This window comes from Strix uralensis, chromosome 15 (assembly GCF_047716275.1).
Source record: "Strix uralensis isolate ZFMK-TIS-50842 chromosome 15, bStrUra1, whole genome shotgun sequence".
In the NCBI taxonomy this organism is placed as follows: domain Eukaryota; kingdom Metazoa; phylum Chordata; class Aves; order Strigiformes; family Strigidae; genus Strix; species Strix uralensis.
Window position 1 is genome coordinate 21,119,591 of NC_133986.1, and position 25,559 is coordinate 21,145,149.

Sequence of the window (25,559 nt, forward strand, 5' to 3'; positions counted from 1 at the left end):
ACACACAGATGAGTTCAGAGATGAGAAGTGGATTCTGTAGGAAGCCTTCTTTGGCATTCCAAGACACCCCTTCCACCTCAGTCCTTTTCAGCCAGCTGCAAAGCAGCACTGCAACACATTTGTTCCCACCCCTTTCACCCCCACCTGCTACAGGACCTGCTAAAGGAGGCCTTGAGTAGCCCAGAGGTTACCTGGCTGTGCACACTACAGACACTTCACCTGCTGTGCCAGTAAAATCGGTATATGCTGGTAACTTCCTTGTTTTTAGGGTAGTTAACAGGACAGATAAAGTGCTTAAACCTAAACTTTTCCCACCTTTAAAACTATAGACTTTATAAACTACTCTTCAGTCTGCTTTTCATCACTTGCTTTAAGCACCCTTCCTTCCCACACTGGCTGTCAGTATTCAGTTTCACAATAAATGCTAAAGAGACATTTAAGTAGCTCACTGAGCCTAAAGCTTAAGTTAGTCTGCCTCTGAAGGGAAGCACAAGAAAGTACTTCCAGCATAGATTAAGGACAGAAACAGCATTCATTTTATATCTGCAGATATAACGAAGACTTAAGAATATCAACTGTAATGTTTTTAAGTGCTTTATATTTATTATAAAGTATTAATAATTGAGTGTATGGAAAAGGACTCTATCCTAGAGAATAAAATGACAGCTCTTACAAGTTATGTGATACTGTACATGAAATGCTGCATATTTTTTCAGCTGCTTGAAACAGTATTTGCTATACAAGTGAAAAAGGGTAGACTTAGAAGTTTATTATTTATAATACAGTGTTAGAAAGCACAAACAAATAACATTCAAAATAAATGAGCTCCCAAAAATCTAAAGACATCTGTAGATGACATGTACACAGATTATACTCAAGTTTCAATATACACATTATTGTTCCCCACAAGACGCTCCACTTTACTGGATTGCTGGGACATGATGAAATCTGAAGGTGCCAGAAAAGCACCTCCCAAGTCACATAAGCATTGGATGGGCAGAACAGCAATTTCCTGAAGTGTTCTCCGCAGTCTTTGGCTCTACTATTTCTTACAGCCATATACTGTGGCAACACAAGAAGAGAGATGGGCTCCAGTTACAAGTATTGTCAATGCCAATCCAGTTACCTGGGGAGTCGCTAGAGCAATTCAAGGCACTCTGCCCAGTGCTGCCAGCCCACAGAACGCCCTGCGCAGGGGACAGCGTTTTGAGACAACCAGGCTGGGCTAAAGCATGTTCTTAAGGACATGGAATGAACAGTTCAAGACAAACTCCTTCAGAATGTCCAGTTCAAAGTTCATTCATACTTCACTTCACAGGCACACCAGCTTAAGAGAAACATTCATGTATGTGTAGGTAACACCTGAAGGCGTAACTGCTTCAGTGTGTTTAGTTGCTTTATGGTTAAAGTGGTGTAACGTATCAGCAGCTTTGAAGATAGTGTTCGTGGGGCATGTTGAACCTAATCTCACAGTAAGATTTTAAGCCTACTTCACAGTTTAACAGTTGTCTCCTTCGCTTTTCCTCCTCCTTAAGAGGCAGTGTCTACAGTGAATCACCTTTTACAACTGCTCTGCTTACAACAAACCATAATACCAACACCCCCCTAGAAAATGTACTCACAGTAACACTGTTTGCTCTGATGCATGTGGTATTGACACTTAATTGTAAGCTTCTCCCATAATATAAAATACCTTCTAGATCAAAAAGATTTAAAGATATTGCACTGTTGTGTTTTACGTTTGCCTCCCAATCTCATTCCAAGTATTTACGAAACTGTAAACAAGTCATTTTTATACAGTCTTCAGTACTGTACACCTGCATTCCAAGGAACTGGAATCCAGTGACACCTTCGTTAGAGATACAGTAGCCTAAGCACAGTGTAAGTTCTGTCCAGCTGCCCTCTTCGTACAGTAACCAACAGGCCACTCCTCCCACATTCACACCTTCAGCTTCCTCTTCTGATCAAAGTACGCATCAAATCTGGATAACGCATATTCCTGGAGAAATAAGGGACAGTCAGTGCTCAATACAGTAAACACAGCTGAGTTTTCTTATTTCAGATGGGGAAGCATAATGAAGGTATTAAGTGTGTTACCTCCCTAATCCACTGTCTCAAGGCATTAATGAGTTCTATTTGGGAGGATGATCTCTCCAGAGGTGGTGTGGCCCCTTGAAGTTTCCTCCAATCTTATTTCAGCGCTAACACTATTAGCTGCTGCCAGCATGTCAAAAAACAGGAGCTAAAAGTTTAGGGTTTCACTAAAACGGATGGCTTCCACATCACTCCCTGCAGGCTATTCGGCATCCCTGACAGTTAGATCACCTTACAGTACATGGAACATGTATCAAGAGTTAGACTGATCCGTTTCTCAAGTACAAGCAGCTACCTGGCATTGATACTCTTGCACACCAAATACCAACGTGTTGTTACACGTGCACTTTGACTACTCAAGTTTCCAAATTCACACCTACTGCATGCTGGCTTCCCTCCTGCACACAATCTCTTATTGCAGAAGAATACTTCACCGCAAGGCCTGACACATTAGGCTACAGTCTATGTAACAATGGGAAGAATTTCTGAAGTTTTTATGATCTTAGGATGTTCTTTACATTCTTAAGAGCACAAACTAGTAACACATTGACTTTAAAAAGTTTTAGTCCACTTAGAAGGTACCGGTTGCTGTGAGAGGCCATTTCATTTACTGATAATGTACCACAGGTTAGAACATACATTTTTAGTTACATGAAACTGTAATTAAATAACTTACCAGGTAACCAAACTCAATGGATGAGATCTTTGCTTGTATAATCGACCACAGACCCCAGAAGAAGTGTGATGCAAGGGCAAACCTGAAATTACAAAGCTCTGTTTATTGAAATACCCAGCTAAGTCACCTCGCCTTATTTCAATATCCTGTTAGAATAGTATTGCCTAGTTTGGGGATGTCCACACCTTTTCTTCCACTATGACATTATAAAAAAATAATTCCATTAGCTTCCCCATGGAGCAGTATTTTGTTTACTCCACTAATAGTGTATATCACATCGCTAAAGGTTACAATGGACACATTTTTCTTTACCACATACAAATATCTTATAATCTCTCTGGGCTGAAGTTTCTCCACGCAGTGAGGTATACAGGTACAGGTAACACAGTGTTTCAAGATACAGCTGTGGAAGACAGGTTACCTGTTAACTTCTATCAACACTTCTTCTTCTAGTTTGGACTTCTCTTCATTGCTCAGATTTTCAAAGCCATCATGGAATGCAGACAGGTAACTGGAGATAAAATGGAGCTGGAAGGCAAGTAAACAACAGTTACAACTCTTCATCTCGGACATATTTGCTTCCTTCAGAAGTAGGCAAGCCTTCTAATAAACTGTCATCTATTTTTTCCACACATCAACAGTTGCTGGGCTTAGCTTTAAAATTAATGGTAGTTACACTAACTGCTTGGAAGTCTGGCTTACGACAAGCCATAATATTAGGACAACAGACAACACTTTGCTACTGCCAACTAATTTCACAGCTGAGTCCACAACTACTGGACTTTTTGTGGTGGATAGCTACATGGGGCACACAAAAACTTCCTAATAACTATCCAGGGTAGAATATTGGTGCTGTGGTGAACAGAGTTAAATCCGGTTGGCGGCTGGTCACGAGTGGTGTCCCCCAGGTCTCGGTTTTGGGGCCACTCCTCTTTAATATCTTTATTGATGATCTAGATGAGGGGATCGAGTGCACCCTCAGTAAGTTTGCCGACGACACCAAGTTGGGTGGGAGTGTTGATCTGCTCGAGGGTAGGGAGGCTCTGCAGAGAGACCTGGCCAGGCTGGAGCGATGGGCTGAGGCCAACTGGAGGAGTTTCAATAAGGCCAAATGCTGAGTACTGCACTTGGGCCACAAGAACCCCCAGCAGGGCTACAGGCTTGGGGAGGAGTGGCTGGAGAGCTGCCAGTCAGAGAGGGACCTGGGGGCTTGACTGACAGCCAGCTGAACAGGAGCCAGCAGTGTGCCCAGGTGGCCAAGGCCAATGGCATCCTGGCTTGCATCAGCACTAGTGTGGCCAGCAGGGACAGGGAAGGGATCCCGCCCCTGTACTTGGCACTGGTGAGGCCGCACCTTGATGACTGGGTTCAGTTTTGGGCCCCTCACTCCAAAAAAGCCATTGAATCACTTGAGCGTGTCCAGAGAAGGGCAACGGAGCTGGTGCAGGGTCTGGAGCACAGGTCTGATGGGGAGCGGCTGATGGGAACTGTGGGGGTTTAGTCTGGAGAAGAGGAGGCTGAGGGGAGACCTCATGGCCCTCTACAACTCCCTGAAAGGAGGGTGCAGAGAGCTGGGGATGAGTCTCTTGAACCAAGTAACAAGCGATAGGACAAGAGGGAATGGCCTCAAGTTGCTCCAGGGAAGGTTTAGACTGGATATTAGGAAGCATTTCTTTATGGAACAGGTGGTTAGGCGTTGGAATGGGCTGCCCAGGGAGGTGGTGGAGTCCCCATCCCTGGAGGTGTTTAAGAGTAAAGTTGACTTAGCGCTGAGGGATCTGGTGTAGTTGGGAACTGTCAGTGTTAGGTCAGTGGTTGGACTGGAGGATCTTCTAGGTCTTTTCCAACCTAGACGATTCTGTGATTCTGTGATTTACTATGATTTTCAAATCAAATGTCATCAGGCCTACAGAAAGTGTTACATTTGATGAAGTCATGGAGGAAAGTTCTTGGGACAGAGTAAGTCCAAAACAGAATTGGAAAAGGGAGTTGAGATTTGAAGGCTGCGAACACTGGCATTTTACTGATCATGTCTTATGTGCCTACCTGTTGCTTCTTTGAAGGATATTTAAGAACACTTGCTTTGAAAAATGGGTACTTCTCATATGTGTAATCATACATCCATTCACAGAAGTGATTTCCAATGTCAAATCCTCTGAAAAAAAAAGAGATAAAGACTGAGTACCTCAGTATTTGCATACCTGCAATCTGTTTTTGCTTAAGCAAACCCAAAATCCAGTTTAAAAGCACGAGGCTACTTAGAACTTACTGCAGTTTTGCTAGAGGAATTGATGACTAGAATAAAACTTATTTGCAAGTTATTAAAATCAATTAGTAAAGATGGGAGTTAAGAATGAAAGCTATCAGCTACATGAAAATACTAGACTTTGTTAGCAAGTTTTATACCAATGGAGACAGTTAATACTTGAGTATACACTACATCTCAACACAAAGTCAGACGCATCTCTAAGGTTAGCATTATTGCAGGCAAAGAGGTCATACTCAAAGTATTTCACATATCCCACTTTTACATTACTGGAATTCAGGGTTCCGTTATGTTCCAGCTATGCTAACGTTTAATGATCCCAGTGACTCCACACACTTAGATCATCCTTAAACACAGGGACTAGATGACTGAGGTAAGAACAGAAAGCATTTTGTGTAACCATGTAGTGAAAAACCTAGGATTACTCTCATCTGCCATTTGAAAGAGCTGATGAAAGAAGCACAAAAGCAAACCTGCCCTATATACGTAATTACACACACAATCCACCATTCCCCTCATCTCACTAGAAAGAAATTTTGACATGGTAGCAGGAGCTATTTGTGCATAAAGAAGCCCTCTAGTCTGGACAACGAGCTCCAACAACTTCAACTGCTGTACGCTTATATTCAATGACGTTGGGACCAGAGCTGTTCTGACTAGTTATATTTGCTGTTGACTACTAATAGAGCAGAACACAATTCACCAGAACAATCAGCAGTGCAGCACTTTCTACATGCTACAGTGAGAGCAAGTCATACACCTTCCTGCTGAATAGAAAATAAAATGACTTACCGGTAATTATAGCTGCTGTATTCAAAGTCAATGAGCATCAGCTTTTGGTTTTCTGAATTCTCTCTGCCTTCCAGAAGCAAGACATTACCTGAAAATTTTAAGATAATACAGCATATTCAATGAAGTCCCAGGAAAATTGCAGAAAAGCAATAATGTACCTTAATTGTTGTTCACATAATCCCAGTTATCCCTTACATCTGTGCAGAAGAATGACAGGAAAAGCCAAGCTGCACTGGCTGTGTACCAGCTCATTTGAAGCTGAGATATATACTATAAACCTTGTAAAGCTGAAAGCAAGAAAGTTTTCTTCTGTACAGGCAGAGGTAGATTTGTTCTCCCAATGGTCCTGCTTCTCTAGTGTCAAGCTGGCAGCTAACCCAGGTGACAGTCAGCCCCAGCAGCCCTTACTGAACTGTTTCTTTCCACAGCTCAGGATCTAAATTATGCAGCATCTCACGTACCTGCATAGCACTACCACGGATCACACTACACTTGGGACAGGAATTGCTTTTCAGCAGCCTGAAAGCCACAGACTGATCACTGCTGTTCTAATATGTGGCACAACCAGTACCTATAGAGCAGCTCAGCCTTTTCCTTTATAGCAGGGAAACTGCTTTATCTGTCTTTCAATTCACTTTCTCACTATGATTCACCTGAAAGACATCTAATCTGTCTGTCAAGTGTCAACTAGTAAATAAAGAGTCATTTTAATCTCTGCAATAGTTTGTTCCCTCTCCACAGGTACATCTGTTCTCTATGCCATACCCTTGCGCCAACAGAACAAGGACAGTATTTCACCACTCTCACCTTGGAAATTTAGGTTCCAAAGCTTGCCCCAGCCCCAGCCTGCTCCAACTCCTCCAGTACTGCACCTTGCCACACCAGCACTGAGACACTGAACTCCACCACTGTTGAGCTAGCTCTTCAGACCTCAGATCAGTGGCTTTTTCCCCTTGTGCTCCCTATCTTTATGTGCCTATCCTCCAGAGCAATCCTCTTCCAGGCCCGTTCCTCAGCCTTAGCTAACAAAGGCTGGCACTGCCAAGAACAGAACAGCCCTGCATACGGTCCTAGTGTAGCATGCTTCCAGCTCAGCCCAGCGCACCCACTGTACAGGGGACGGGGAGCACAAGCACAGCAAACCTAACGCCTCTCTAGACAACTGGCTCAGAAAAATGTATTCCCTCCATGACTCAAAAAGCACTAAAAGGTGGATAAGGTTTTCCCAATGTTTCTTACCAGTAGAAGATGAGAATTGCCAAGTCAAACTACTCTAGTCTCCATTTTCACCATTCACTGTACTTTTCCAGTAGCTTTCTTCTAAAAGGACTAAAGTATAACCTACCCTGATCATATATATATATTGCAGACAGCTAAGAAATGGTCTTAACAAAAAGCACCCAAGGCTCCCAGCACCAACTGAGCTGTACTAACAGAGCATGCATACACGTTTGGCTTAACCCAGCTCTGACAGCAGGCGTTACCAGCCTGAAGGGCTGCTGTTGCATTGCAACTGTTGCACACTGGGAGTGCACAGGCTGCTGGTTCAGGTCAGCTGCCTGCGCATTGCCCTGGTAACATGACTACCTCTCAGAAAGCAAACAAGTGACCAGAAAAGGCTCTAATACTGCATCACTGAACAAGGTCGTGAAATATCAGCAGCTTACCTTCTTGACAGTCATTGTGGCAAAATACGACCGGTGAGAAAGTAGCTTCAAGCATAGCTCTAGAAAACAAGAGTATCTTGTGAGTAACAAATCACTCAGTTCCACTCCCAAGTAAAGAATGGATTTTGTTGTAAGAATATGAAGCACTATTCATTTCTAGCAAGACCCTATTTTCTCATTTAGAAGTCCAAGATCAGGACAACTAAGCTGGACTTCACTGATCAGCAAGTCAGATCAGCAACTGATCGTATCATTCTGTAGTCATATGAGACTCAGGTTGGTTACAGAACCAAAACCAATCCCCAGCTTGTAAAGTAAAATGAATATAGGGTACTGTATAATGTGTCTGAACAAGTACACAAATTCATACTGAAACTGTGCAAATTGGAAGGCAGTGGCAGACAAGCTTACCTTAGATTTTTCATTTCCTGGGGGAGATTGTAACTGAGGAGTTTGTTCAGTTTTCTAGTTCTGGATTCTCTGGTAAATTTAATCCTCAGCACTTGATTTAGATATCTGTTAAAAATAGAGACAATAGTATAGCATTTGTGACTAAGTATATTAGTCTTCCCATACTAGGATACCATTTAAACTAAAATTGAGAAAGTTTAAAAAAGGATTTACTAAAGAAAGCGTTACTATTCAAGGTCATTTAAGTTCCTCAAGTAACTACGAAACAGTTCCTGGGTACAGTGAGAGCTTGTGCTCTCAGGCATTCAGGAAGAACAATCTGCTTATCAAAATTACAGCAGGTCACCTTTTTTCCATACTTGAAAGTATTACATAACTTACTTTTCCATTGTTCCAAAAAGCCACTTAGGTTCTTTATTAAATGGCATTTTCATGCCATGAAATCTAGCCATCTTCTCAGCTATTTCAGCAGATATGTCAGGTAAGCTTAGTTCTTCAGTACTTAGTTTCCTGCTCTGTAATAAAATATAGTATTCTTAAAATAGTTAATTTTAAAATTGTGATTACTTACAAACACTAGCATTAGTCTCTATGTAGTATAGTATAAAATACTAGTATAGTACTCAAGCAATACATTTTTCATCCCAAATGAACTTACAAAATTGCCCTCTTTGGAAAAGCCGAGTTAGCCAGCCCAGCTTACTTATGACTTAGTCAATTCTCTTCTAGATCAAGACTTGGGGAATATCACATCTCACACTAAGAATACCTTCAAAGTAGATTGGGTATAAATATTGAAGAACATCAAAAGCTCTGCTCTTGTTGCTGTTAAAGGAAAGCGTTACTCCACAGCTTCCAATGCTATGTTTGGTATCTAACAGGCTTTTTGTCTTCATTTATTAGTCTCTGCCTCAGCTGAAGAGTTTTTAGATATCTCTCCCTGGCAAGAGCTATAATTGGGCTCTCCAACACCCACTGTAACTGTATCAAATTACAGCTAGCAATTACTCCAGGCTGCCAAGTATTCCATTCCCACATCCCTGCTTTTCTGAGCAGTCCAGAGACCTTCCTGTCATGATCAATTAAAACAGCTACCAGCAGCCCACTGACTAATCATGCACAGGACTTACGGGAATGAATTCCTCCAGTCGCCCTTGTGGAAAGATTCCATACAGCTTTGGGCCAAGAGCTCTCTCTGCAAGAATGGCAAACATAACACTTTCCAGAACCATGGCTTCTGCCCCCTACGAAAAAAAATTAAAGCATTAGTTGGTGCTTGCACAGAAATGAACTTAGGTGTGCAGAATAGCTAAACTGCTACAAAGTGAGAAATTTTAGGGTTTAGCTTTAAAAAGAAGACTCAACATTTTACTAACCAAAGTTTCTTGACTAATAGCAACTCAGTTAGCATGGGAGCAAAACAAATATTTTGCTTTCAAGTTTAAAGCCGAGGAGGAAAATCTGTATTACTTAACAGGTACTGTTGGTGGGCCAGACCAAAGGAAAACTATGCAAAAACCAAAACACCCTCTCCTCCCTAACGTGTGGAAACTCTGCAAATTCATTTCCTGAAGGAGTTTACCCTACTGAAGCACAGCACAGAAACTATAAATATTATCCTTGGCTATTTTAACACACTTTGGAACACTGCCTCACAAAAGGACATTTTAACTATGCGAGTGAATGAAGTGAACAACTGAACTAACCAATTGTTTCATTTAGAAGAATGATTTAGGATTTGTTTCCATTAAGCACATTTTAGGTCTTCCCTCTTTTTATTTAAACTCCTGCTAAGGAGCATGTGTGTGAATAAACATTCCTCCTTTTCTACCTCCAAACGCACCTCAAATTTCCATAACTTTTCTTCAACATTTTCCTTACATCAATAGACTCAGTCCATAACAGTCATGAGGAGATAGCTTTTTAATATGAACATTTAAAAATTAATAGAAATATGTCTCAAAACCACAGTTAAAATTACTGAAGTACAGCTTTCCTGATGGGTAAGATTAGCTGTAAGTAAACACAGAAGCCACATTATAAATCACTACAACTAGCAATTATGTGAACCACAACCCAGCTGTACTCAAATCCTAAAGCTCTGCTAAGCCTCTGCCTACTTTTCAGCAACTGATCTCAAAGTCTGACCCATAACACTTAAAAGCATAAGAATTAAGAGCACAAAATTAAGAAAGCTCTCAGGTATTTCAGCCTACAGAGCCTTTGGTGTTACTGTAGTCACTGCAGTCTCAGACAGCAAGTAACTCTTTTTATACAAGTTCCACTTGTGAGTACACTCCAGGCAGTTCTGCTGGTAAATTACTTTTATTGCTGGCCCACACCTTATTATTCTGGCATCTTCAAGAAATTCTGGCATTTCATATTGTAGAAAAGACTCATAACTATGTTCTGAAGCATTAACTTCAATAAAAAGTGAGTCATCAAGAATATCAATTGAGAGTTTAAGATCATTTGCATACAAATGTATTGCACCCGTGTCCGCCCATTTTACCATCTCAACTCCTCCAAGCAGAACTAATGCATCAAAAATACACTTTGAATCATTTCACATGCCCTCACCAGCACAGATCTGAACTATGCAGCTCAGTTCTGAAGTCCAATGCCAAGCACCAAAAAGCAAATTAGATGCAGGTTACTGAATGTCTACTCCATTATCAGCTGATACTGAATTTGTCCATGCATGGTACAACACCAGGGTGTTTTAAAAGTGTGATTACAGCAATCCTGTTGGTTGTTCCCAGTAAGATGGCAGTTCCTTGTTTCCACATCTTACTGAAAAACCAACTCATGATACTTGGATAACAGCAAGTGCCAAATGTTCTTCATTAAGATGTCCCTTAATGCATCAGAAGTGACAACCAGAAATAGTGAAATTTCCAATTACTCAACAGTGCGCTGCTGGGTTACTTCTGCCACATGTCTGCCCAGGCCTAGTCCTTTAAGACATGCCTAAAAATTTAGAATCTTCAGATAATCACAACTACATGATCGTAGGTTTGTAACTGTCTGTGTCAGCAGTGTTAACAAGGATGGCTGCCTCTCTCCATGAAAGGTCTTCAAGATTAAAAAAGTACAGGCAAATGTTATCTAAAAGCAGTAGTATAAGAATATTCAAGTTTGAATGCTCTGGTGCCTGCCTCTCAAGACAAAGAATTTCAGAGCACCAAAAGAACTTCCTCTACTGTAGCAGAACTGTCACCTGAGAACAAGTCCAGTGAGAGCTCTGGAATGACATCATCTACTTATCTAGGGCACAAAGGCTTCTCCTTCCCAAGACCTGATGGACCTTTTACCAAGCCTCCCCTCCACACACAACTGTCAAGTACAGGTGTGGAAATAAACGGCTAAGGATGTTAGAAAATCCTACAGCATACTTCATATGGACACTGAACAAATCTAGATATCTAACTCCAGTTAAATGTTGGCTTTTTTAAAGGATCAAGCATTGTAATTAAGTAAACTATGCATCTCAATGCCTTCAAATACTTTGCAATATACTTACACTGCCAAGACAACAACCTGTTGTTTTAAGCTCTGAAGCTCTCCATTTTAATCAGTTTCAAACAGATGTAACCATGAGCACTTGTACGTAAAACAAGCTTCTGGAGATTTGACCACTCACTTTTAAATGAATACTTAGAGCTGAATGTTGAGTTTTAAACCTAAGAGTTATAAACACTCTCTACAAGACTTTTCCAGTACACAACTCCAATTCAGGCACGGAGAGATCAAAAGCCTTTCTGTATGTCAATTGGAACTGAAGCTTTTGCTTTATTCTTGCTTCAACAAACAACCTTACTATAAAATACCTGAAGTAGTAATATTTTGAGAAAAATTACCCATAATTATAAAAAAACAAGGTAAAACATAGATAATCCCTGTTAAAAGACCTTACGAGCTGACAGAAGACTATCCCATCTCTAGTCACAGCTGTCAAACACCAGGCAGCTCAGAACACCTACAATGCTTTTGCTGGGGATCCAGAACATTTTGGGGCTACCCAGAAGTTTTTCTTCTCTCCAAAGGGTGACATTAACTCCTCTGATGACTTACCTACAATTTTTACCTAGACTCAAGAAAATTAACAAATCCATCCTGACAGGAATTCTTAAGTACACCGATCAAACAGTGAAGTTCCAGCACTATGACATTAATAGTAGAAAACAAAAACCTATCAGCATAGAATCAATATTTTCAGGCAATAAAGACTGTTCTGAAGTTCAAAGCCTTGCTTCCTGTACTGCAAAACTTCTATGAGCTGCTGGCAGCAGGGTGGGGCTCGTTTGCATTTTTGTTTTCTTTTATAACTTTAGGAACTTTTTTCACTGGCTTGGGGCAGGGGAGAAATCAAGCCACCTCCATTTTTCATCTCTTGAAGAAAACTGAGGAATCAAATCAGTACATTTTTCAGTTCAGTCTTGGTTCAACTGATTGAAGCTGTTCCAGTAAACTTAACTGAAAGTTCAACAAAACTTCAAAAGCAGTCATTCAACAGAAATTTTAAAACCAGTTTCAACTCACTAGAAAAAGCACAAATGCTTGAACTGTTTCAGATGGCATTCCCAGTAGGCAGAAAATACAAGGGGAGAAAAGCAGCACTTATCAAACGAGTAAAACGTACTCCTCCCCACTCACTGCCAAAACCATTACAGAGCTGAAAAATGATAGTACATAACAAGCAAAGCATCTGGCTAACATGCTGCAACGTTATCCCTTACTGAAAAAAATACTGCCAGGGTAGAAATCTACATTACCAAATTCTGTTCAGATGACTTTATGAACAATTACTCTAAACTACACATTATGCTGCATGAGCAGAAATGCTTCCAAATGCAAGAACTTTAAAGTCTGCAGAACACAGATGACCCAAGCACAATGCTAAATTAGAAACACTTTGTGTTCAAGAGAAAGTTCTCTCCAGCTTCATCTACTTGCCTCAAAACAGGGATTAGGTATGGCAGTGTACTGATTCTCCTCTACTAAAGAAAGTATTAGTATTAGAAATAGTGGTACTGATACCAGTGTTAGAAATGGTAATAAACCATTTAGAGTAGAATGGGGGTGTTTCTTATTAATGTGGAATGCTTAAATCTTTCCAAACTACGTACAGACACTCACATTATGGTGTTACTTCTATGAGCAAATAGATTTATTTTCTTTACTGTTTATGGTTTCTAGAAACAGCCCAGACACCAGGTGGAGTAACTACAGGATCACCACATTTCTCTCTCACCTATAAAATTCTGTGAAATAAGCAAATTTAGTTACTCACTTGCAAGTCATTTTCCTTCTGAGACTGTACAGACTCTCCTTTAGTACAGGACCTCTATGAATGAGAAAAAGCAAACACAATGAGAAGATGAAATTTAACATGATTAATCTGCAACCACCAGAACAAAGGGAGTAGAAGTGCCAGCTACAATTAACTAGATGTCTCAAGACTGTCTTGATCTGTGACAGCTACAGCACTAGTATCCATCTGACCTCTGACCACCACACTATTTCAACAGTTCCAAAGTCTTTCAAAAGGATGTGCCACTGAGACCAAGCCACTCCTGTAAATAGCCTGAGGGCTGATTTTTCAGGTATGTTTTTGTTGTTTCCTAGTATTTCAAAATAAGATTTCAATGTATGATAAGCTTAGAGGAACATTTTTAATTAAGAGACAATTAAGTCCCTCTGCATGACATCTGGGATATTCTTCTTGCAGCTAAAGCACTTGAGATACATTACAGAGAGTACATCAAAGCCTTACAAGGACTATTACAAGAGGCATGTTATGAAGCTTGCAAAGCACCTGCTCTTTTCTATTACCTTATTTTCCAATTTTCTTGTGACTAGAATTTCCTTATTTACAGTATGCTGTCTAGGCTATATGGACAATGTCCCACTGGCCATGCAAATCCAAGATTTCTCTTCAGATGAGCTGCCCATGTAAGCTAAAGATGTCTCAGTAAGAACTGCAGTATACTAGCAAAACTAACAAATTCCATGCATAACTATTGTTCTAGGATTGTTAACAGCCTTTATAAAGCAGTTTCAGAGTATCAAACCATACCCTCAGCAACTGAACCCTCAATGGCACATGCTTTTAATAGAGCTGCACATTTAAAATTCAAGATGTAATAAAAACCTTGTCCTTTAAAGGGCTTGAAGGTAAGGAGAAGAGAAAGCAAATATTTGCTTAGAATTAGCGACAGTTTGTGGCTGCTATTTATGTTGCAATTCCACCGTTGACTGTTTAAACCAGACTAGCTTTAGAGGCCCATAAAGGTAGCCTGCATCTCCACCTTCTGAACAAAAACGTTTGATTCATAGAACCGTGTGCATACCTTTCTGTTCCAAAGCTCTAACATGTCCAAAACAAGGGTGGAAATATGAACTTAATGGAACACAGTTAAGCAACACCAGCTGCCTTAAGTACAATACAACAAGCTAATGATTTACACAAGCTATGCAGTTACAGTATTTCAGAAGCTATAGAAGAAGTATAGTTAACATGAATCGATGGTCTTTCAGCAAGTACTTCCCATTCCACTACAATAGTAAGTTTAAAACAAGACAATATGAAAACTACTATTAGTTTATATTCCTTTCAAGGAAATTAATAAAGTCAAAACATATTCACTAAAGCTAAGTGCGTAGCTACTCAATAGTATTAAAGTCATTTACAGAGGGCTTCTCTGAACAGGCATGTCCTACATCAATACCACTCTTGCATCTTACAGATTTTTCTTGAACAGTCAGAAAGTTACTCACCATCCAGGAGTCTTTCCTGATTAATGGTGCTCTCAGAATGGTTCAGTTCATCAGAAGGTAAGCAGAATAGGCTTTTCCCTAGAACCTGAACTGGCATCCACTTTCCAGAAGTCATACTGCATAAAGAGCTAGCCAGTTCTAAGAGTCCACCTCAAATTAGTGTTGGAGATAGCCTAATGGCATCTACTGTGCCATTAGAAAGAGACAGTTCGGGATGTGTACTGCAGAGTCATCAGAAAAGGAGACTTCTGCGGCATCCCTTCCTCTTTTCTGTTCCCTCAGCATGGAGCATTAGTGTCCAGAGGAGAATGAATACAAAGTAGTTTGTAAATAACTTGCAAATACGAATGGGAGCTTGGAGAGGATCAGTCTTCACAAGTGGCCATGTGCTCAGCCTAGAATTAGGAAAGTCTCCAGTACATGTGGTCAAGGAGAACGAAGTAAGCAGGATGCAATTTTATGTAACAGAAGTTTAAGAGTTTAACTGATGTTAAAGTGGTAGGATTTGATCATTTTTTTGACCACACAATCACCTATGAGAACAGTAGTTCAAAGTGAAACATCTCATACCATGAGGTATTTGATGTACCTATTTCACTCGTGTTCTTGCCTAAACCAATCAAAACCTTGTTTTTTCCATGAACACTAACAGCTCGCTCCAACTTATGTCCAATTCTGGGAGCTACTGGCCTCAACAGCAATGAGGAGATTTTAATTACCCACAATAAGAGAATGACATAGTAACTGCTGGAGGTTTTTAATCACACTATAGAAACATTAACTAGAAATGGACACATGTTCTACATCTTTATGATTTCTTTAAATAGTTGTTCGGAGTTTCTTTTACTGTGGGAAGGTTTATTCTCAGAGCGGATTAAGAAAGCTCACTACAGTTTTAGGAAGGGAGGACAGCTGTATGCACAGAGACAACAGAAGTTGTTATAGATAAGTCTACTTTGTGATCACATAAATTGATTTTAAGGCAGGAAGCTTCAGGTACAAGATGAAAGTCCTAGAATGGGAGACATTGCACATTATCTGATCTGTGATCAGAAGACGACCAGACAGTGTTTATACATCTGGCAGTTTGACACAGAAAAATTGAGTTCTTCATCATTTCCTCCCTAATGCCCCAAATTTATTTCTCTTGTAGCTGGAAGATGAGCTCTGTATCAAAAATCCCAAATGATGCTTGGCCGGAAAATCCTGTATAGAGGAGGAACTTGCACCTTTTTTCCCAACTAACCCTTAGCTCTGCCCACAGATTTAAATCTTACATTATTACTCCATTTTTCTGAGTTTACTCAGCTTTAATAGTTTTCAAGCAATACTTTGATTTAGGCAAATCCCTAGGAATTCATATCCCCAGGAATTACAACATTACAAGGAACTACCTGAGAGGTTAGAGGCAACCTATGCAGGTGAAACTTTTCTTAATTCTAGAAGCTGTTGAAAGACATCGATCTGAATGTCAGGGTATGGGAACACAAACAGTTTTAGATTCAGCACTAACTATTTCTGCTTCTAAGAATCTGCTGTTGATCACTGATCCCTGCCAGACCTGAAGCAACTGACACTAATTTGCTTAAGTCCTACAATCTAGCATGTGAAGAATAATTCCTGGTTCAAGCCCTACAAAAGCCACAAAGACATCTCTAATCCTCTTCATTTCAAGTTACCATTCTCTCATGAGGGAGCAGAGGAAAGGAAGGGGCAGTACTTTGGTATTTTGTTACAGCTGTAAACATTCAGATGCACAGACAGTAGCTGGTGCTACTTAAGCCTTATTTTTAAACAATGAAATCCAGTACTAAAGAAAACGAAAGCTGTAGAGAATGCTCCGACTTCAGAGATCTCATACTATACCGTGAATCGTGTCTGTCACCTGGAAACCAGAGTGCTCTAGGCACGATCGCATGGGCAAGCCTGCAGCAGAGAACACATGCATATACAACTAAAGTGGTACATTACCCCCAGAATACCCTTAACTCCACCCAACACAAATATATCCCCATAAGAGGTGCTTGGTTTCTTTCAAGCCGTCTGCCAGTGCCAGGGATTTGTAGTTACTCCATGCTACAAACAGACATGGACACCAACAACCACAGAAGACGTTGATAATTACAGTTACACAGCAGTCTGCATTTTATTTAGTTACAAAAAATAAAAGGCAGCAAGGCAGGTATGGAAAGAGATTTACCACAGAACTGTGGCAACCATTTATACTTATTTTGCATCTGCTCACAGAGAAATTGAGAGACCAGAGAGGAACATTAGATATACTGGTTTGTTTTTCCTCATTTATATATAAGATTTTGTTTTGGCTGTTGCAAAGTAACAAGCCCCAGTGAATCAGAGTTCAAGGTTCTTTTGACATGTGTAAAAGAATGGGAATCAATCCCCAAGTTACCTTTTGATGGGTGAGCTTCAAAGAAATTCACCTTAATTTTTTTTGGATGCTATCTTATGTTGAAATCCTATCAGCATTTCTAAGATGCGGGAAGTTTTGGGTGTTCTGAAATTAAGTAGAAACACTACAGTGATCTGCATATGAAATCCAATCTTAAAGTCTGGATATTAAATGGCATATTGTTGGAGAACCTTTTGTTTCGGCTGTTTTAACACCAATAATAGCCAACAGTTAAAGACAGTTTAACATGAGGAAGTTTTACTTTCAATGCTCCCCTTTAAATTTAGCAACTAAGCTGGAGCAAGAATAAGTGAAGCAGAGTAAGACATTTCCCATTTTTCAACGTAGAACATATCTGCATTGTGCCTCAAACATTTGAGTTTTAATGTGGTTAGTACTTTAACCTGTCACAAGCACAAATACTTGTCTTAAAAAAAAAGTTCTGCTCAAGGATATACTCAAGAGAAGTCCTTGATTTTTAAACATCCATGCCAGTGCGACCATTCGTAATAATGGCCGAGCCAGCTCAGTTCATCTCCCCCCAGCTCCCCCCAAAACAGTCATGCACACAAAAAATTGGCTTAAACACATCAGCTATGACAGAGGAAGGCACAAAGCCTTCCCTGTGTGGCAGCTTTAGCCAACTGGCATGGTTTATATTGGATGAGTTTCATGTACTGACATTTGTGTCTTCCAAGATTCATAATAAGCAAACTGGGGCTATTTTCAAACAGCAAAGAAGGTTCCTTTAAAAGGTGGCTCAAAGAATTATGGTGCCAGTATCATTCATTCTTACGTTAGTATGAGGTATCTGTTTCTCACTGCTAGTCAGAATTTTAACTTAAGCTTGTCTTCTGTACGTACAACAATTTGGTGCAGATTGCTATAGATCTATAGTATTTACAGTAAAGGAATAAGAAGAGCGGATATTATCACTGTTTTGTGCTCCAATTTCAACAGAAAGTAAAATGGACAAGAGTTAAAACATGCTACAAAGGCTCAAACAAACAAGTGGTAACTACTAATACCCAGTGGCAGTTACAATTAAGTCATTGAGAATTAAGTCGCGATTTTAGCATAAGGTCTCAAAACTTAAGCAGCATCCCTTAATTTCTATAGGGCTTTAGACTTAAGCAACATTACTAAAAAAATATCAAATTACTCCATCTTAACAGGCTTGTCATAAGATTCTGCTTATGCCACCCAGAAATTCGTAAGAATCCTAAGTGAAGTTTTCAAAATACCCCAATAAAACAGTTTGCTTATATTTTAACCTGCATTTAAGGTAGAGGGGCTGGAAGAGACAAATGTTTGTCGACAAAAATTGTGAACCTCAATGCAATCTGAAAGTTTTACCTTGGGACTTTCTCTGCTTACTTAACCTTTAGTGAACTGCACCAACAAGAGCAGTCATTTCACTGCCACTACGGAAATAAAGGAAGTTAGACATCTCAAAAGATCCTTCAACACCAAGAGTAGAAAGGTTAGAAAGTTATGAACACACTTTCAATTTTCAAACCAAATTAGTTCTGATTTTAGAGCCCAAAATTTTATTTTGATTTCTTCAGTGGATAGGGGCACAGAAAAGGCAAGTTAAAAAAACCCTGAGGGAAGAGGAGGGCAACCAAATTCGAGTCTAATTTACTTTACTTTTCCTTTGAAATATAAGGGAAAGGCCACATTTCTTCACAGCTCTAGGGCAACAGAAGTTCTACCACTACAGTAGTTTTACAGCCCATGTTCCTACTCAAGCCTTCTACATATTCAGTCAGCATTACATAAAAGCCATTGATTCTGAAAAAAATTCTTAGTATCAACCCTAGGAGCCATTTCAAAAACACAGTTTCTCACCACCATTTTTTTTTCACTTTGCTTTTGGTGTCTCTTAAACTAAAGACTATTTAAGCTTGAATTAATGAATTTCTACACACTTTTCTTGTTTAACAGTTTAACTTTCCCAACACATACAGTGGTGTAGCCAAGCATTTCGTGCTATTTCAAACCACTGGAATCTTTTACATATTTCTGGTAAAGTTTGCTACCACGGGAAAGTTAATACCTCCCACATATAATCAAAGAACACTTTAAAGCCAGTTAAGTGACAGTATCCAATGAGATTTTTAATAGTAAGTTTGGTCAAGGCAGTAGAAGCAGGAAGAATGGGCTGAAATTTCAGGAACAGTCAATCTCCTGCAGATATTGGATCAGTTATTCAAAGCAAGTGACAGAGTACTGGAAGATATCAAATTAATGGATAATAAAACGAGACCCTCTCAAATAGGAACAATTGTCAACATCTAAATGTAATTTTATGAAGCTGCAATTTTTCATGAGGTTAAACACTTATGATTATTTATTTACAATATAATCAAGCGTCTAGCAGAGATGGGTAGGAGAAGAGCTGCTGTTCAGTCCTACAGTAACGGCCTGCAAGTTTTAGAAATCACCTTCAGAAAATATTATTGATTTTAAACCTTACAATTTGAAACAGATTTGCCAACCACTTCTCTTAAGGTTTGACAAATTTCAATGCTATTTACACTTTACTAACCAAGTAAAAGTAACATTAGAAGAGTTCGACAAACATCTGGCTAAGCTTCTATGCCAGTTACGAGGCATATCACACATTTAGGAAAGCATGTTTGGGAATGAGATGGCTGTACGGTATTGATGTTTGTGCTTCATTTTTATTCTAACACTATAAATCAAATTTCCCAGCAACACAATTACCCATGAGATCTAATAAAATGCTTGAGCACTGTACAAGTTTGACAATACCTTCAACTTTAATCTCCGAGATTCTTAAATGCTACCAAGATTAAGATTAAGCAGTTTAGTCTCTTGCAATCTTGCTAGTTATGCCAAAGTCCTACATACTGTACAGAAGCAAACTTTAATAACTCTTCTGAAACACCACAGTCCAAGCTTAACACATAAACAAAACATTACTAATCAAACAGACAGCAAATGAGCCTTCAGCTGATACACACCAGTCAGGATCTGTATAGAAAGGAGTGTAAGTTCTAGACAATAACAAGCGTTGAAGAAAACTGCTTTAAGCTAGCAATCTACCCCAGTACCACTAAAACACATTCCCAAAAGGATAAAGCAGCACACACTTGTAGTGTGTCACAAATGAAGATCTCCAAACATATCACAATTAAGCTCCAGGAACCCTCCCACTCCCAAAGCACTCTACATACTCACCATCTGCAGGATTGCACCGTATAAGCGCAGGAGAACTTTCCGTGGTTCATCTGCAACTGTCTCAATGGTGTCAGGTAGCGAGCACTGAAACAGCATGTTGCTGAGGCCACCTCTGTCAAGAGAAAGGCAAGCTTATCAGCTAACTTGGATGAGCATACATGTTTCATTTTCTACAAATTAGAGGCGCACTAATCATCCTTTTAGTATGATTAACTGATCAACTCTTAACATGAGAAACAATTTTCCAACAGCACCCATAACTCATGACATATAAGGCTTCAATGAAAAAAAATGGCAGCTTCATGCTTCTTAATGCAGAGTTCACCATCAAGATCAAATTACAGCTCAAGCTGTGAACAAACTGCAACTAAGATAAGATGTAGACTTCTGTTAATTATTTTCAGGACTTCTAGAAAGCAATGCTGGAGTCCTGTCAGATATACCTGGTTGCACAAACAAGACGACGGCAGAATAAGCCTAAAACCATGCAGTGAGTATAAAACCTTAAGTTTGAATTAAGAGCTGGAATCACAGCTACAAAGATTTAACCTGATACCTGTGCTACAGCATCACTGATGAAAGTCTTACACTACCATTCTTAGGGACTCGTTTTCAATTTTGAAATTTACAAATTAAAGCAGTTCTTTAAAATAAAGAAATTACCCATGTATTTGTCAAAATCAAAGTCACTCTCAGAATCTTACCAGGTAAGAGACAACTAGGGAATCCTTTGCTTCAATCACTCATGGGTTATACATGCATGCTGGCTTTTCATATTAGTTTTACAACAGCATTCTTCCAGGAAAAAGTCCCAGACTTGGTTTTCAACAGGTTTACCAAGCTAGATAGTTACTAGATTAGAGAAGCTAAGTTTTTTGACTTGTAGTAGCCCATGAAGAACACCAGCCTACTCAAGCCCCATTTTCTTTGCTACACTGTCTTTCTGCCTCCTCTTCACCATCAGTACGTTCATTAATAAGTTTTCAAATTTCCCTTCTTCACTAGATTTTTCCCTATTACTTCTTCCTCTACTATCAGAGAAAAAAAATAGTGAAACCTTTGGTTTACTTGCCAAACAAATGTAAATCAGCTCTACTGAAAAAACTTGTCTGCCTCACTACTAAAGAGCAAGCTTTCAAAACCAGATACAATCCAAATACAGCAGCTAGCAGTAAAGGGATGAGGCAGCACAGATTTAAGTCAGCAATTTTACTTGTAGCATGCTACAGAACTCACAGCACTAAGTCTAGAATTTAAATAGTAGTACCTATGTCGTGTTGTCATTTTCTTCACAAAGTAATGCAGTTTTTCAGAACACCCAAAACATAAGTATTTATCATTACCTTGCAGTGAGCTTTGATTCCAGGAATCCATGGCAGATCCATGCAGTGGCTAAAATGCAGTTCTTAGTCCTAACCTGACACCCCTCCCAATGCTCTTTCAAATATTTTTCTGGATTCCCTTTACAAGGCAGTGGGGAAATAGTAAAGTCTTTCTCTAGAAAAAGGCTACCAAGAAGTAGACAACATGTATGTATTCACTGGGAGATGACACAGAGGAGGAGGGCTGGACTATATATTTGAAGTCAACAACTGAGAATAAAGAAATCTCAAGAAAATAGGGTAAAACAGCAGCTGCACAATATGCTCAGGAAAGACAGAAGAGAACCAGGTGGCTTGGCAGGCAGCCAAAAAAGGATGTTTAGAGACAAGAGACATGAAGTAACTTTGAACCATGAAGGTAGAAAAAACAGACAGATGGAAGGGGTATCAAATGAGGAGCAAAGCCAGACTATTTCAGATGCAATTCAGAACATTGGTTGGTTATACCAACTACACTTCCGGCTTCATTTAAACTGTTTTTTTTAAAAAAACAATTGACACCTTTTCTAAGTCTCTGATGTAGATTTTGTTGAAAATAAGAACTAAACACATATACAGAAAGTACCTGACAAACCTCAAAATTCTGTACAAAGTTATGTTACTTAAACACATGCTCAGCCTGCGTACAGTGCACAAAAGCCCAGAAACTTTTTTGTACCTCTCCAGCCAAACAGGAGTGTCTTACTGAGGCTGAACTCCATTAAATAGAAGTTTCACTATAGTTTTATGTACTTAAGACTTCAAAAGTTACATCTAATCAAGGAAATCCATAAGGGAGTCTAATAAAAGGTATTGTTCTCCTGAAAGGTCAGGAGACTCAGCAGCTTGTTTAAGGGTCAAAAGGGCATATCTCACTCTTACAGAGATAAAGCCACCAGTTATCTACTGCTACAAATTAGGTGAAGGTAAGCCCTTCCAAAGGGGTCACCTATTTTCAAAGCTTCCCATAGCTTTCCCCAAATCACACCCACAGCCGTTAGATGTGCTTATATACCTGCGTTCTGATTAGATGCAAATCTGTTTCTCTGCTTTCAAACAAGGACTGGACCCCTTCATCCTCTGATCCCAAGTACCTTACAGCTGCTCCCGAGCATGCCTTGCACTAAGGCAGCCAAAATGGCAATACTGACAGAGACACTGGAGAACGCACAGCGGGCCCAACTGCTGCGGAACGGGAACAAGTCAATACAATGCTGCGTTCCCTGTAGATGGAAGTGGCAAGAAGACTTTTGCCAAAATGAATGCAACTGTCAATTAGCATGATTTTACACATTCTTAAGTCTCAGCCCATCCTCTCTCCCACCCAACCCAGAAACCATTGGAAGTGGTGTCTCAGAGGGGAAGTTTCCGAGAAATGCAAGAGTAACTGTGATAAAACCTAAGGCTTTAGGAAGTAAGTACCAAAGTCAGCAGTACACACTAATAAGGATAAAAACAGAATTAAGCAAGTCAGATTACAGACATATTATCAGACTAGTCTACTGCTTAGGAACAGCATCAGCCTTCTAAAAATTCTCTGCCTTCATAAACTTATTATGGTCATGTCAAGTGAGGAGAAACGATCTAAAAATACAAATACTACCTGCACTAGCTTTCAGTGAGTTGCTCGTTTTTAATAAGGCTTTTAAAATACATTTAGAAGTGAGCATGATGGGTTTTGATTATACTTTTATATATCAGAGCTCTGTCAACAGTTTATGCTCTCTTAGCGAGGAGATCTGCATGTATTTCATGTATCAACAGAAGTAGAAACACTAGGAAAGCAAACTCAGGACTCAAGGGGAGAAGCTGACAACCGTATGATTCTATGATATCCTTTGAAACTGTATGCGACTCTACACTTGATCAGGTTGAATGATCAAGTACTCAGACACTAGACAAGTCGTCTGTAAAAAATGAAACTCTGAACTAACACCGGTGTAACTAGCACACAGGACTGATTAAAAAGAGGAATTCCTCAAAGAAGGCAAGGATCTCACACACATTGCATATGGCTTCTAGAACATCCCCAATTTACATATTTCTGCTGCCAGCTTGCTGAGTCACACGCACTTGTTACTATATATGCTAAAAGATGATTCACATCATCAATACACCGCATTCACCTGCTAACTTCTGCATTTTAGAACGGTCAGGACCACGCCACAAAAGGCTCTTTTTTCTCAGGAGGGAGCTCCGTGCTCGGTGCAGCGGCTTCTGCCAGCTCCACCACTTTTACCGTCAAGGTCCGGGGCCCCTCCCCTGGCTGAGGGCCGAGGCGCTGCCGTCGCGCTGCAGCACCAGCCGCCTCGCACCACCACCCTCTCCCGGCCGGGGGGGTTTGCCGCAGCGGCCCCGGCGCCTTCCACCTGCCCCCGGGCCGGGCTCCCCGCGCCGAGGCGGTGGGTCCCGCCGGCCCCGCCAGCCGCACACCCCCCGCGCCGGTACGCGGGATGCCCGCGGCCGCCCCACAGCGAATGCTGGGGGCGGATCGCAGTCGCTCCCCACGCGGCAGCCAGCCTACGCCCCTCCGCCCAGAGAAGAAAATTTAGGAAGGTTTTTTTTTTAAAAAAAAAAAGTAAAAGAGGGAAAGCCTGATCTCCCGCAGCGCCTGCGGCAGGAAGCGGCTCCGACTCCCAGCGACCAAGCGGCCCCGCCCCCGCCCCACAGGGACCAGCCCCCCCCCCCCCTCAGCGCTGACCTGATGGGGCTGATGCGCAGCTGCTCCTCCCGCAGCCCCCGCCAGGCCCCGGGCAGGAACTCCTTACACCACAGATACGCCTTGCGCCGCGTCCGGGGGTCGAGCGGCGGCTCCTCCTCGGGCGGCGGCGGCAGCAGCAAGGCGGAAGGCGGGGTCGCGGCGCCCCCGCCTCTGCCCGCCGCGACGGGGTCCTTCCCCTCGGGGTCGGCGTGAGGCAGCGGCGAGGGGGGCTGCCCAGCGGCGGGGAGGACGCCGCCGCCCCCGCCGGAGCTGCAGCCGAGGAGGAGCCCGAGCGGAGAAGGGTCGGTCTCGCCATTACAGAACTTGGTCTTCATCGCGCGGGGCGGGCGGGCGGGCGCGGGGGCGCAGGGCGGGCGGGCCGGCAGCGCACGCTCCCTCCCTCCCCTCGCACGCGTCCTTCCGCCGCCAGCGCCAGCGGCGAGTGAGCCGCGCGCCCGCTCCCGGCCCCCCCTTTTATAGGCAGCGCGGCACGCGGGCCCGCTCGCCTCGCGCTCCCTCTCCCCAGCCCTGATTGGCCGCCGGCTCCCGCAGCGCCCGCTGATTGGTGCGCCGGGGAGCGCGAGGGGCGGGCACGGAGCGCGCTGATTGGCCCGTCCCCGGTTGTCCCGGTGACCGGCGCGCGCAGCTCGGGGCACGGGGAGGGAGGGGGGGCGCGCGTGCAGCGCAAGGTGACCCCTCCCCTCTGCTCCGCGGCCCGCCGGGCCCAGCCCTCCCCCAGCCCTGCCCCCGCCGCTCCTCTCAGCCCGGCGGCCGCCGCTCCGGCCCCAGGAGGGGTTCGCGGGGGCGGTCGGGGCCGGGGCTGAGCCGGAGCCTCGCGGTGTGCGGTGCGCGGTGCGGTGGAGTTGCCTTCGCCGCGCCTGTGACTCCGCGGGGTGTAACGGAGCCGGGGCTCCCTCAGGGCTGGCCCTGCCAAGGCTTCCTGACGGGCCGGTGTCAGCTCCCGTGACTTGCCGCGAAATCCTGTGGGAAATCGCTGTGCTGTGCCGAGTGGAGGACAGCATTCACAAGTATGTTTATTTAAACTCCGCTTTTTGCGGAAAGTTACTGAGTTAGTCATCATGTGTGAGGGGTGATTCATGCCTGTACGGTAGACTGGTCTCTCTTGGCTCAGGAGAAAACCACACCTGAACAGAAAGGTGAGCTACAAGAAGAATAATAATTTCCACATGCAGT

At 41.9% G+C, this 25,559-nt stretch overlaps 1 protein-coding gene across 3 annotated transcripts; it reads right to left on the reverse strand.

Moving 5' to 3' along the window:
- Positions 1–749: 749 nt before the first annotated feature.
- On the reverse strand, positions 750–24,781 carry CHKA (choline kinase alpha). Of its 3 annotated transcripts, none has more exons than XM_074884439.1 (12): positions 24,366–24,781; positions 20,304–20,415; positions 13,200–13,253; positions 9,037–9,150; positions 8,288–8,421; positions 7,907–8,011; positions 7,496–7,554; positions 5,829–5,916; positions 4,817–4,925; positions 3,192–3,298; positions 2,771–2,852; positions 750–1,999 (listed from the first exon to the last, which is right to left on the reverse strand). In XM_074884439.1, exons 1-12 carry the CDS (start codon positions 24,698–24,700, stop codon positions 1,940–1,942), a joined length of 1,359 nt encoding a protein of 452 aa, XP_074740540.1. In that variant the 5' UTR covers positions 24,701–24,781; the 3' UTR covers positions 750–1,939. The 3 variants fall into 3 exon arrangements, with proteins under 3 accessions (XP_074740540.1, XP_074740541.1, XP_074740542.1); XM_074884440.1 differs by lacking the exon at positions 24,366–24,781 and adding an exon at positions 22,680–22,954; XM_074884441.1 differs by lacking the exon at positions 24,366–24,781 and adding an exon at positions 21,647–21,662.
- Positions 24,782–25,559: the final 778 nt, after the last annotated feature.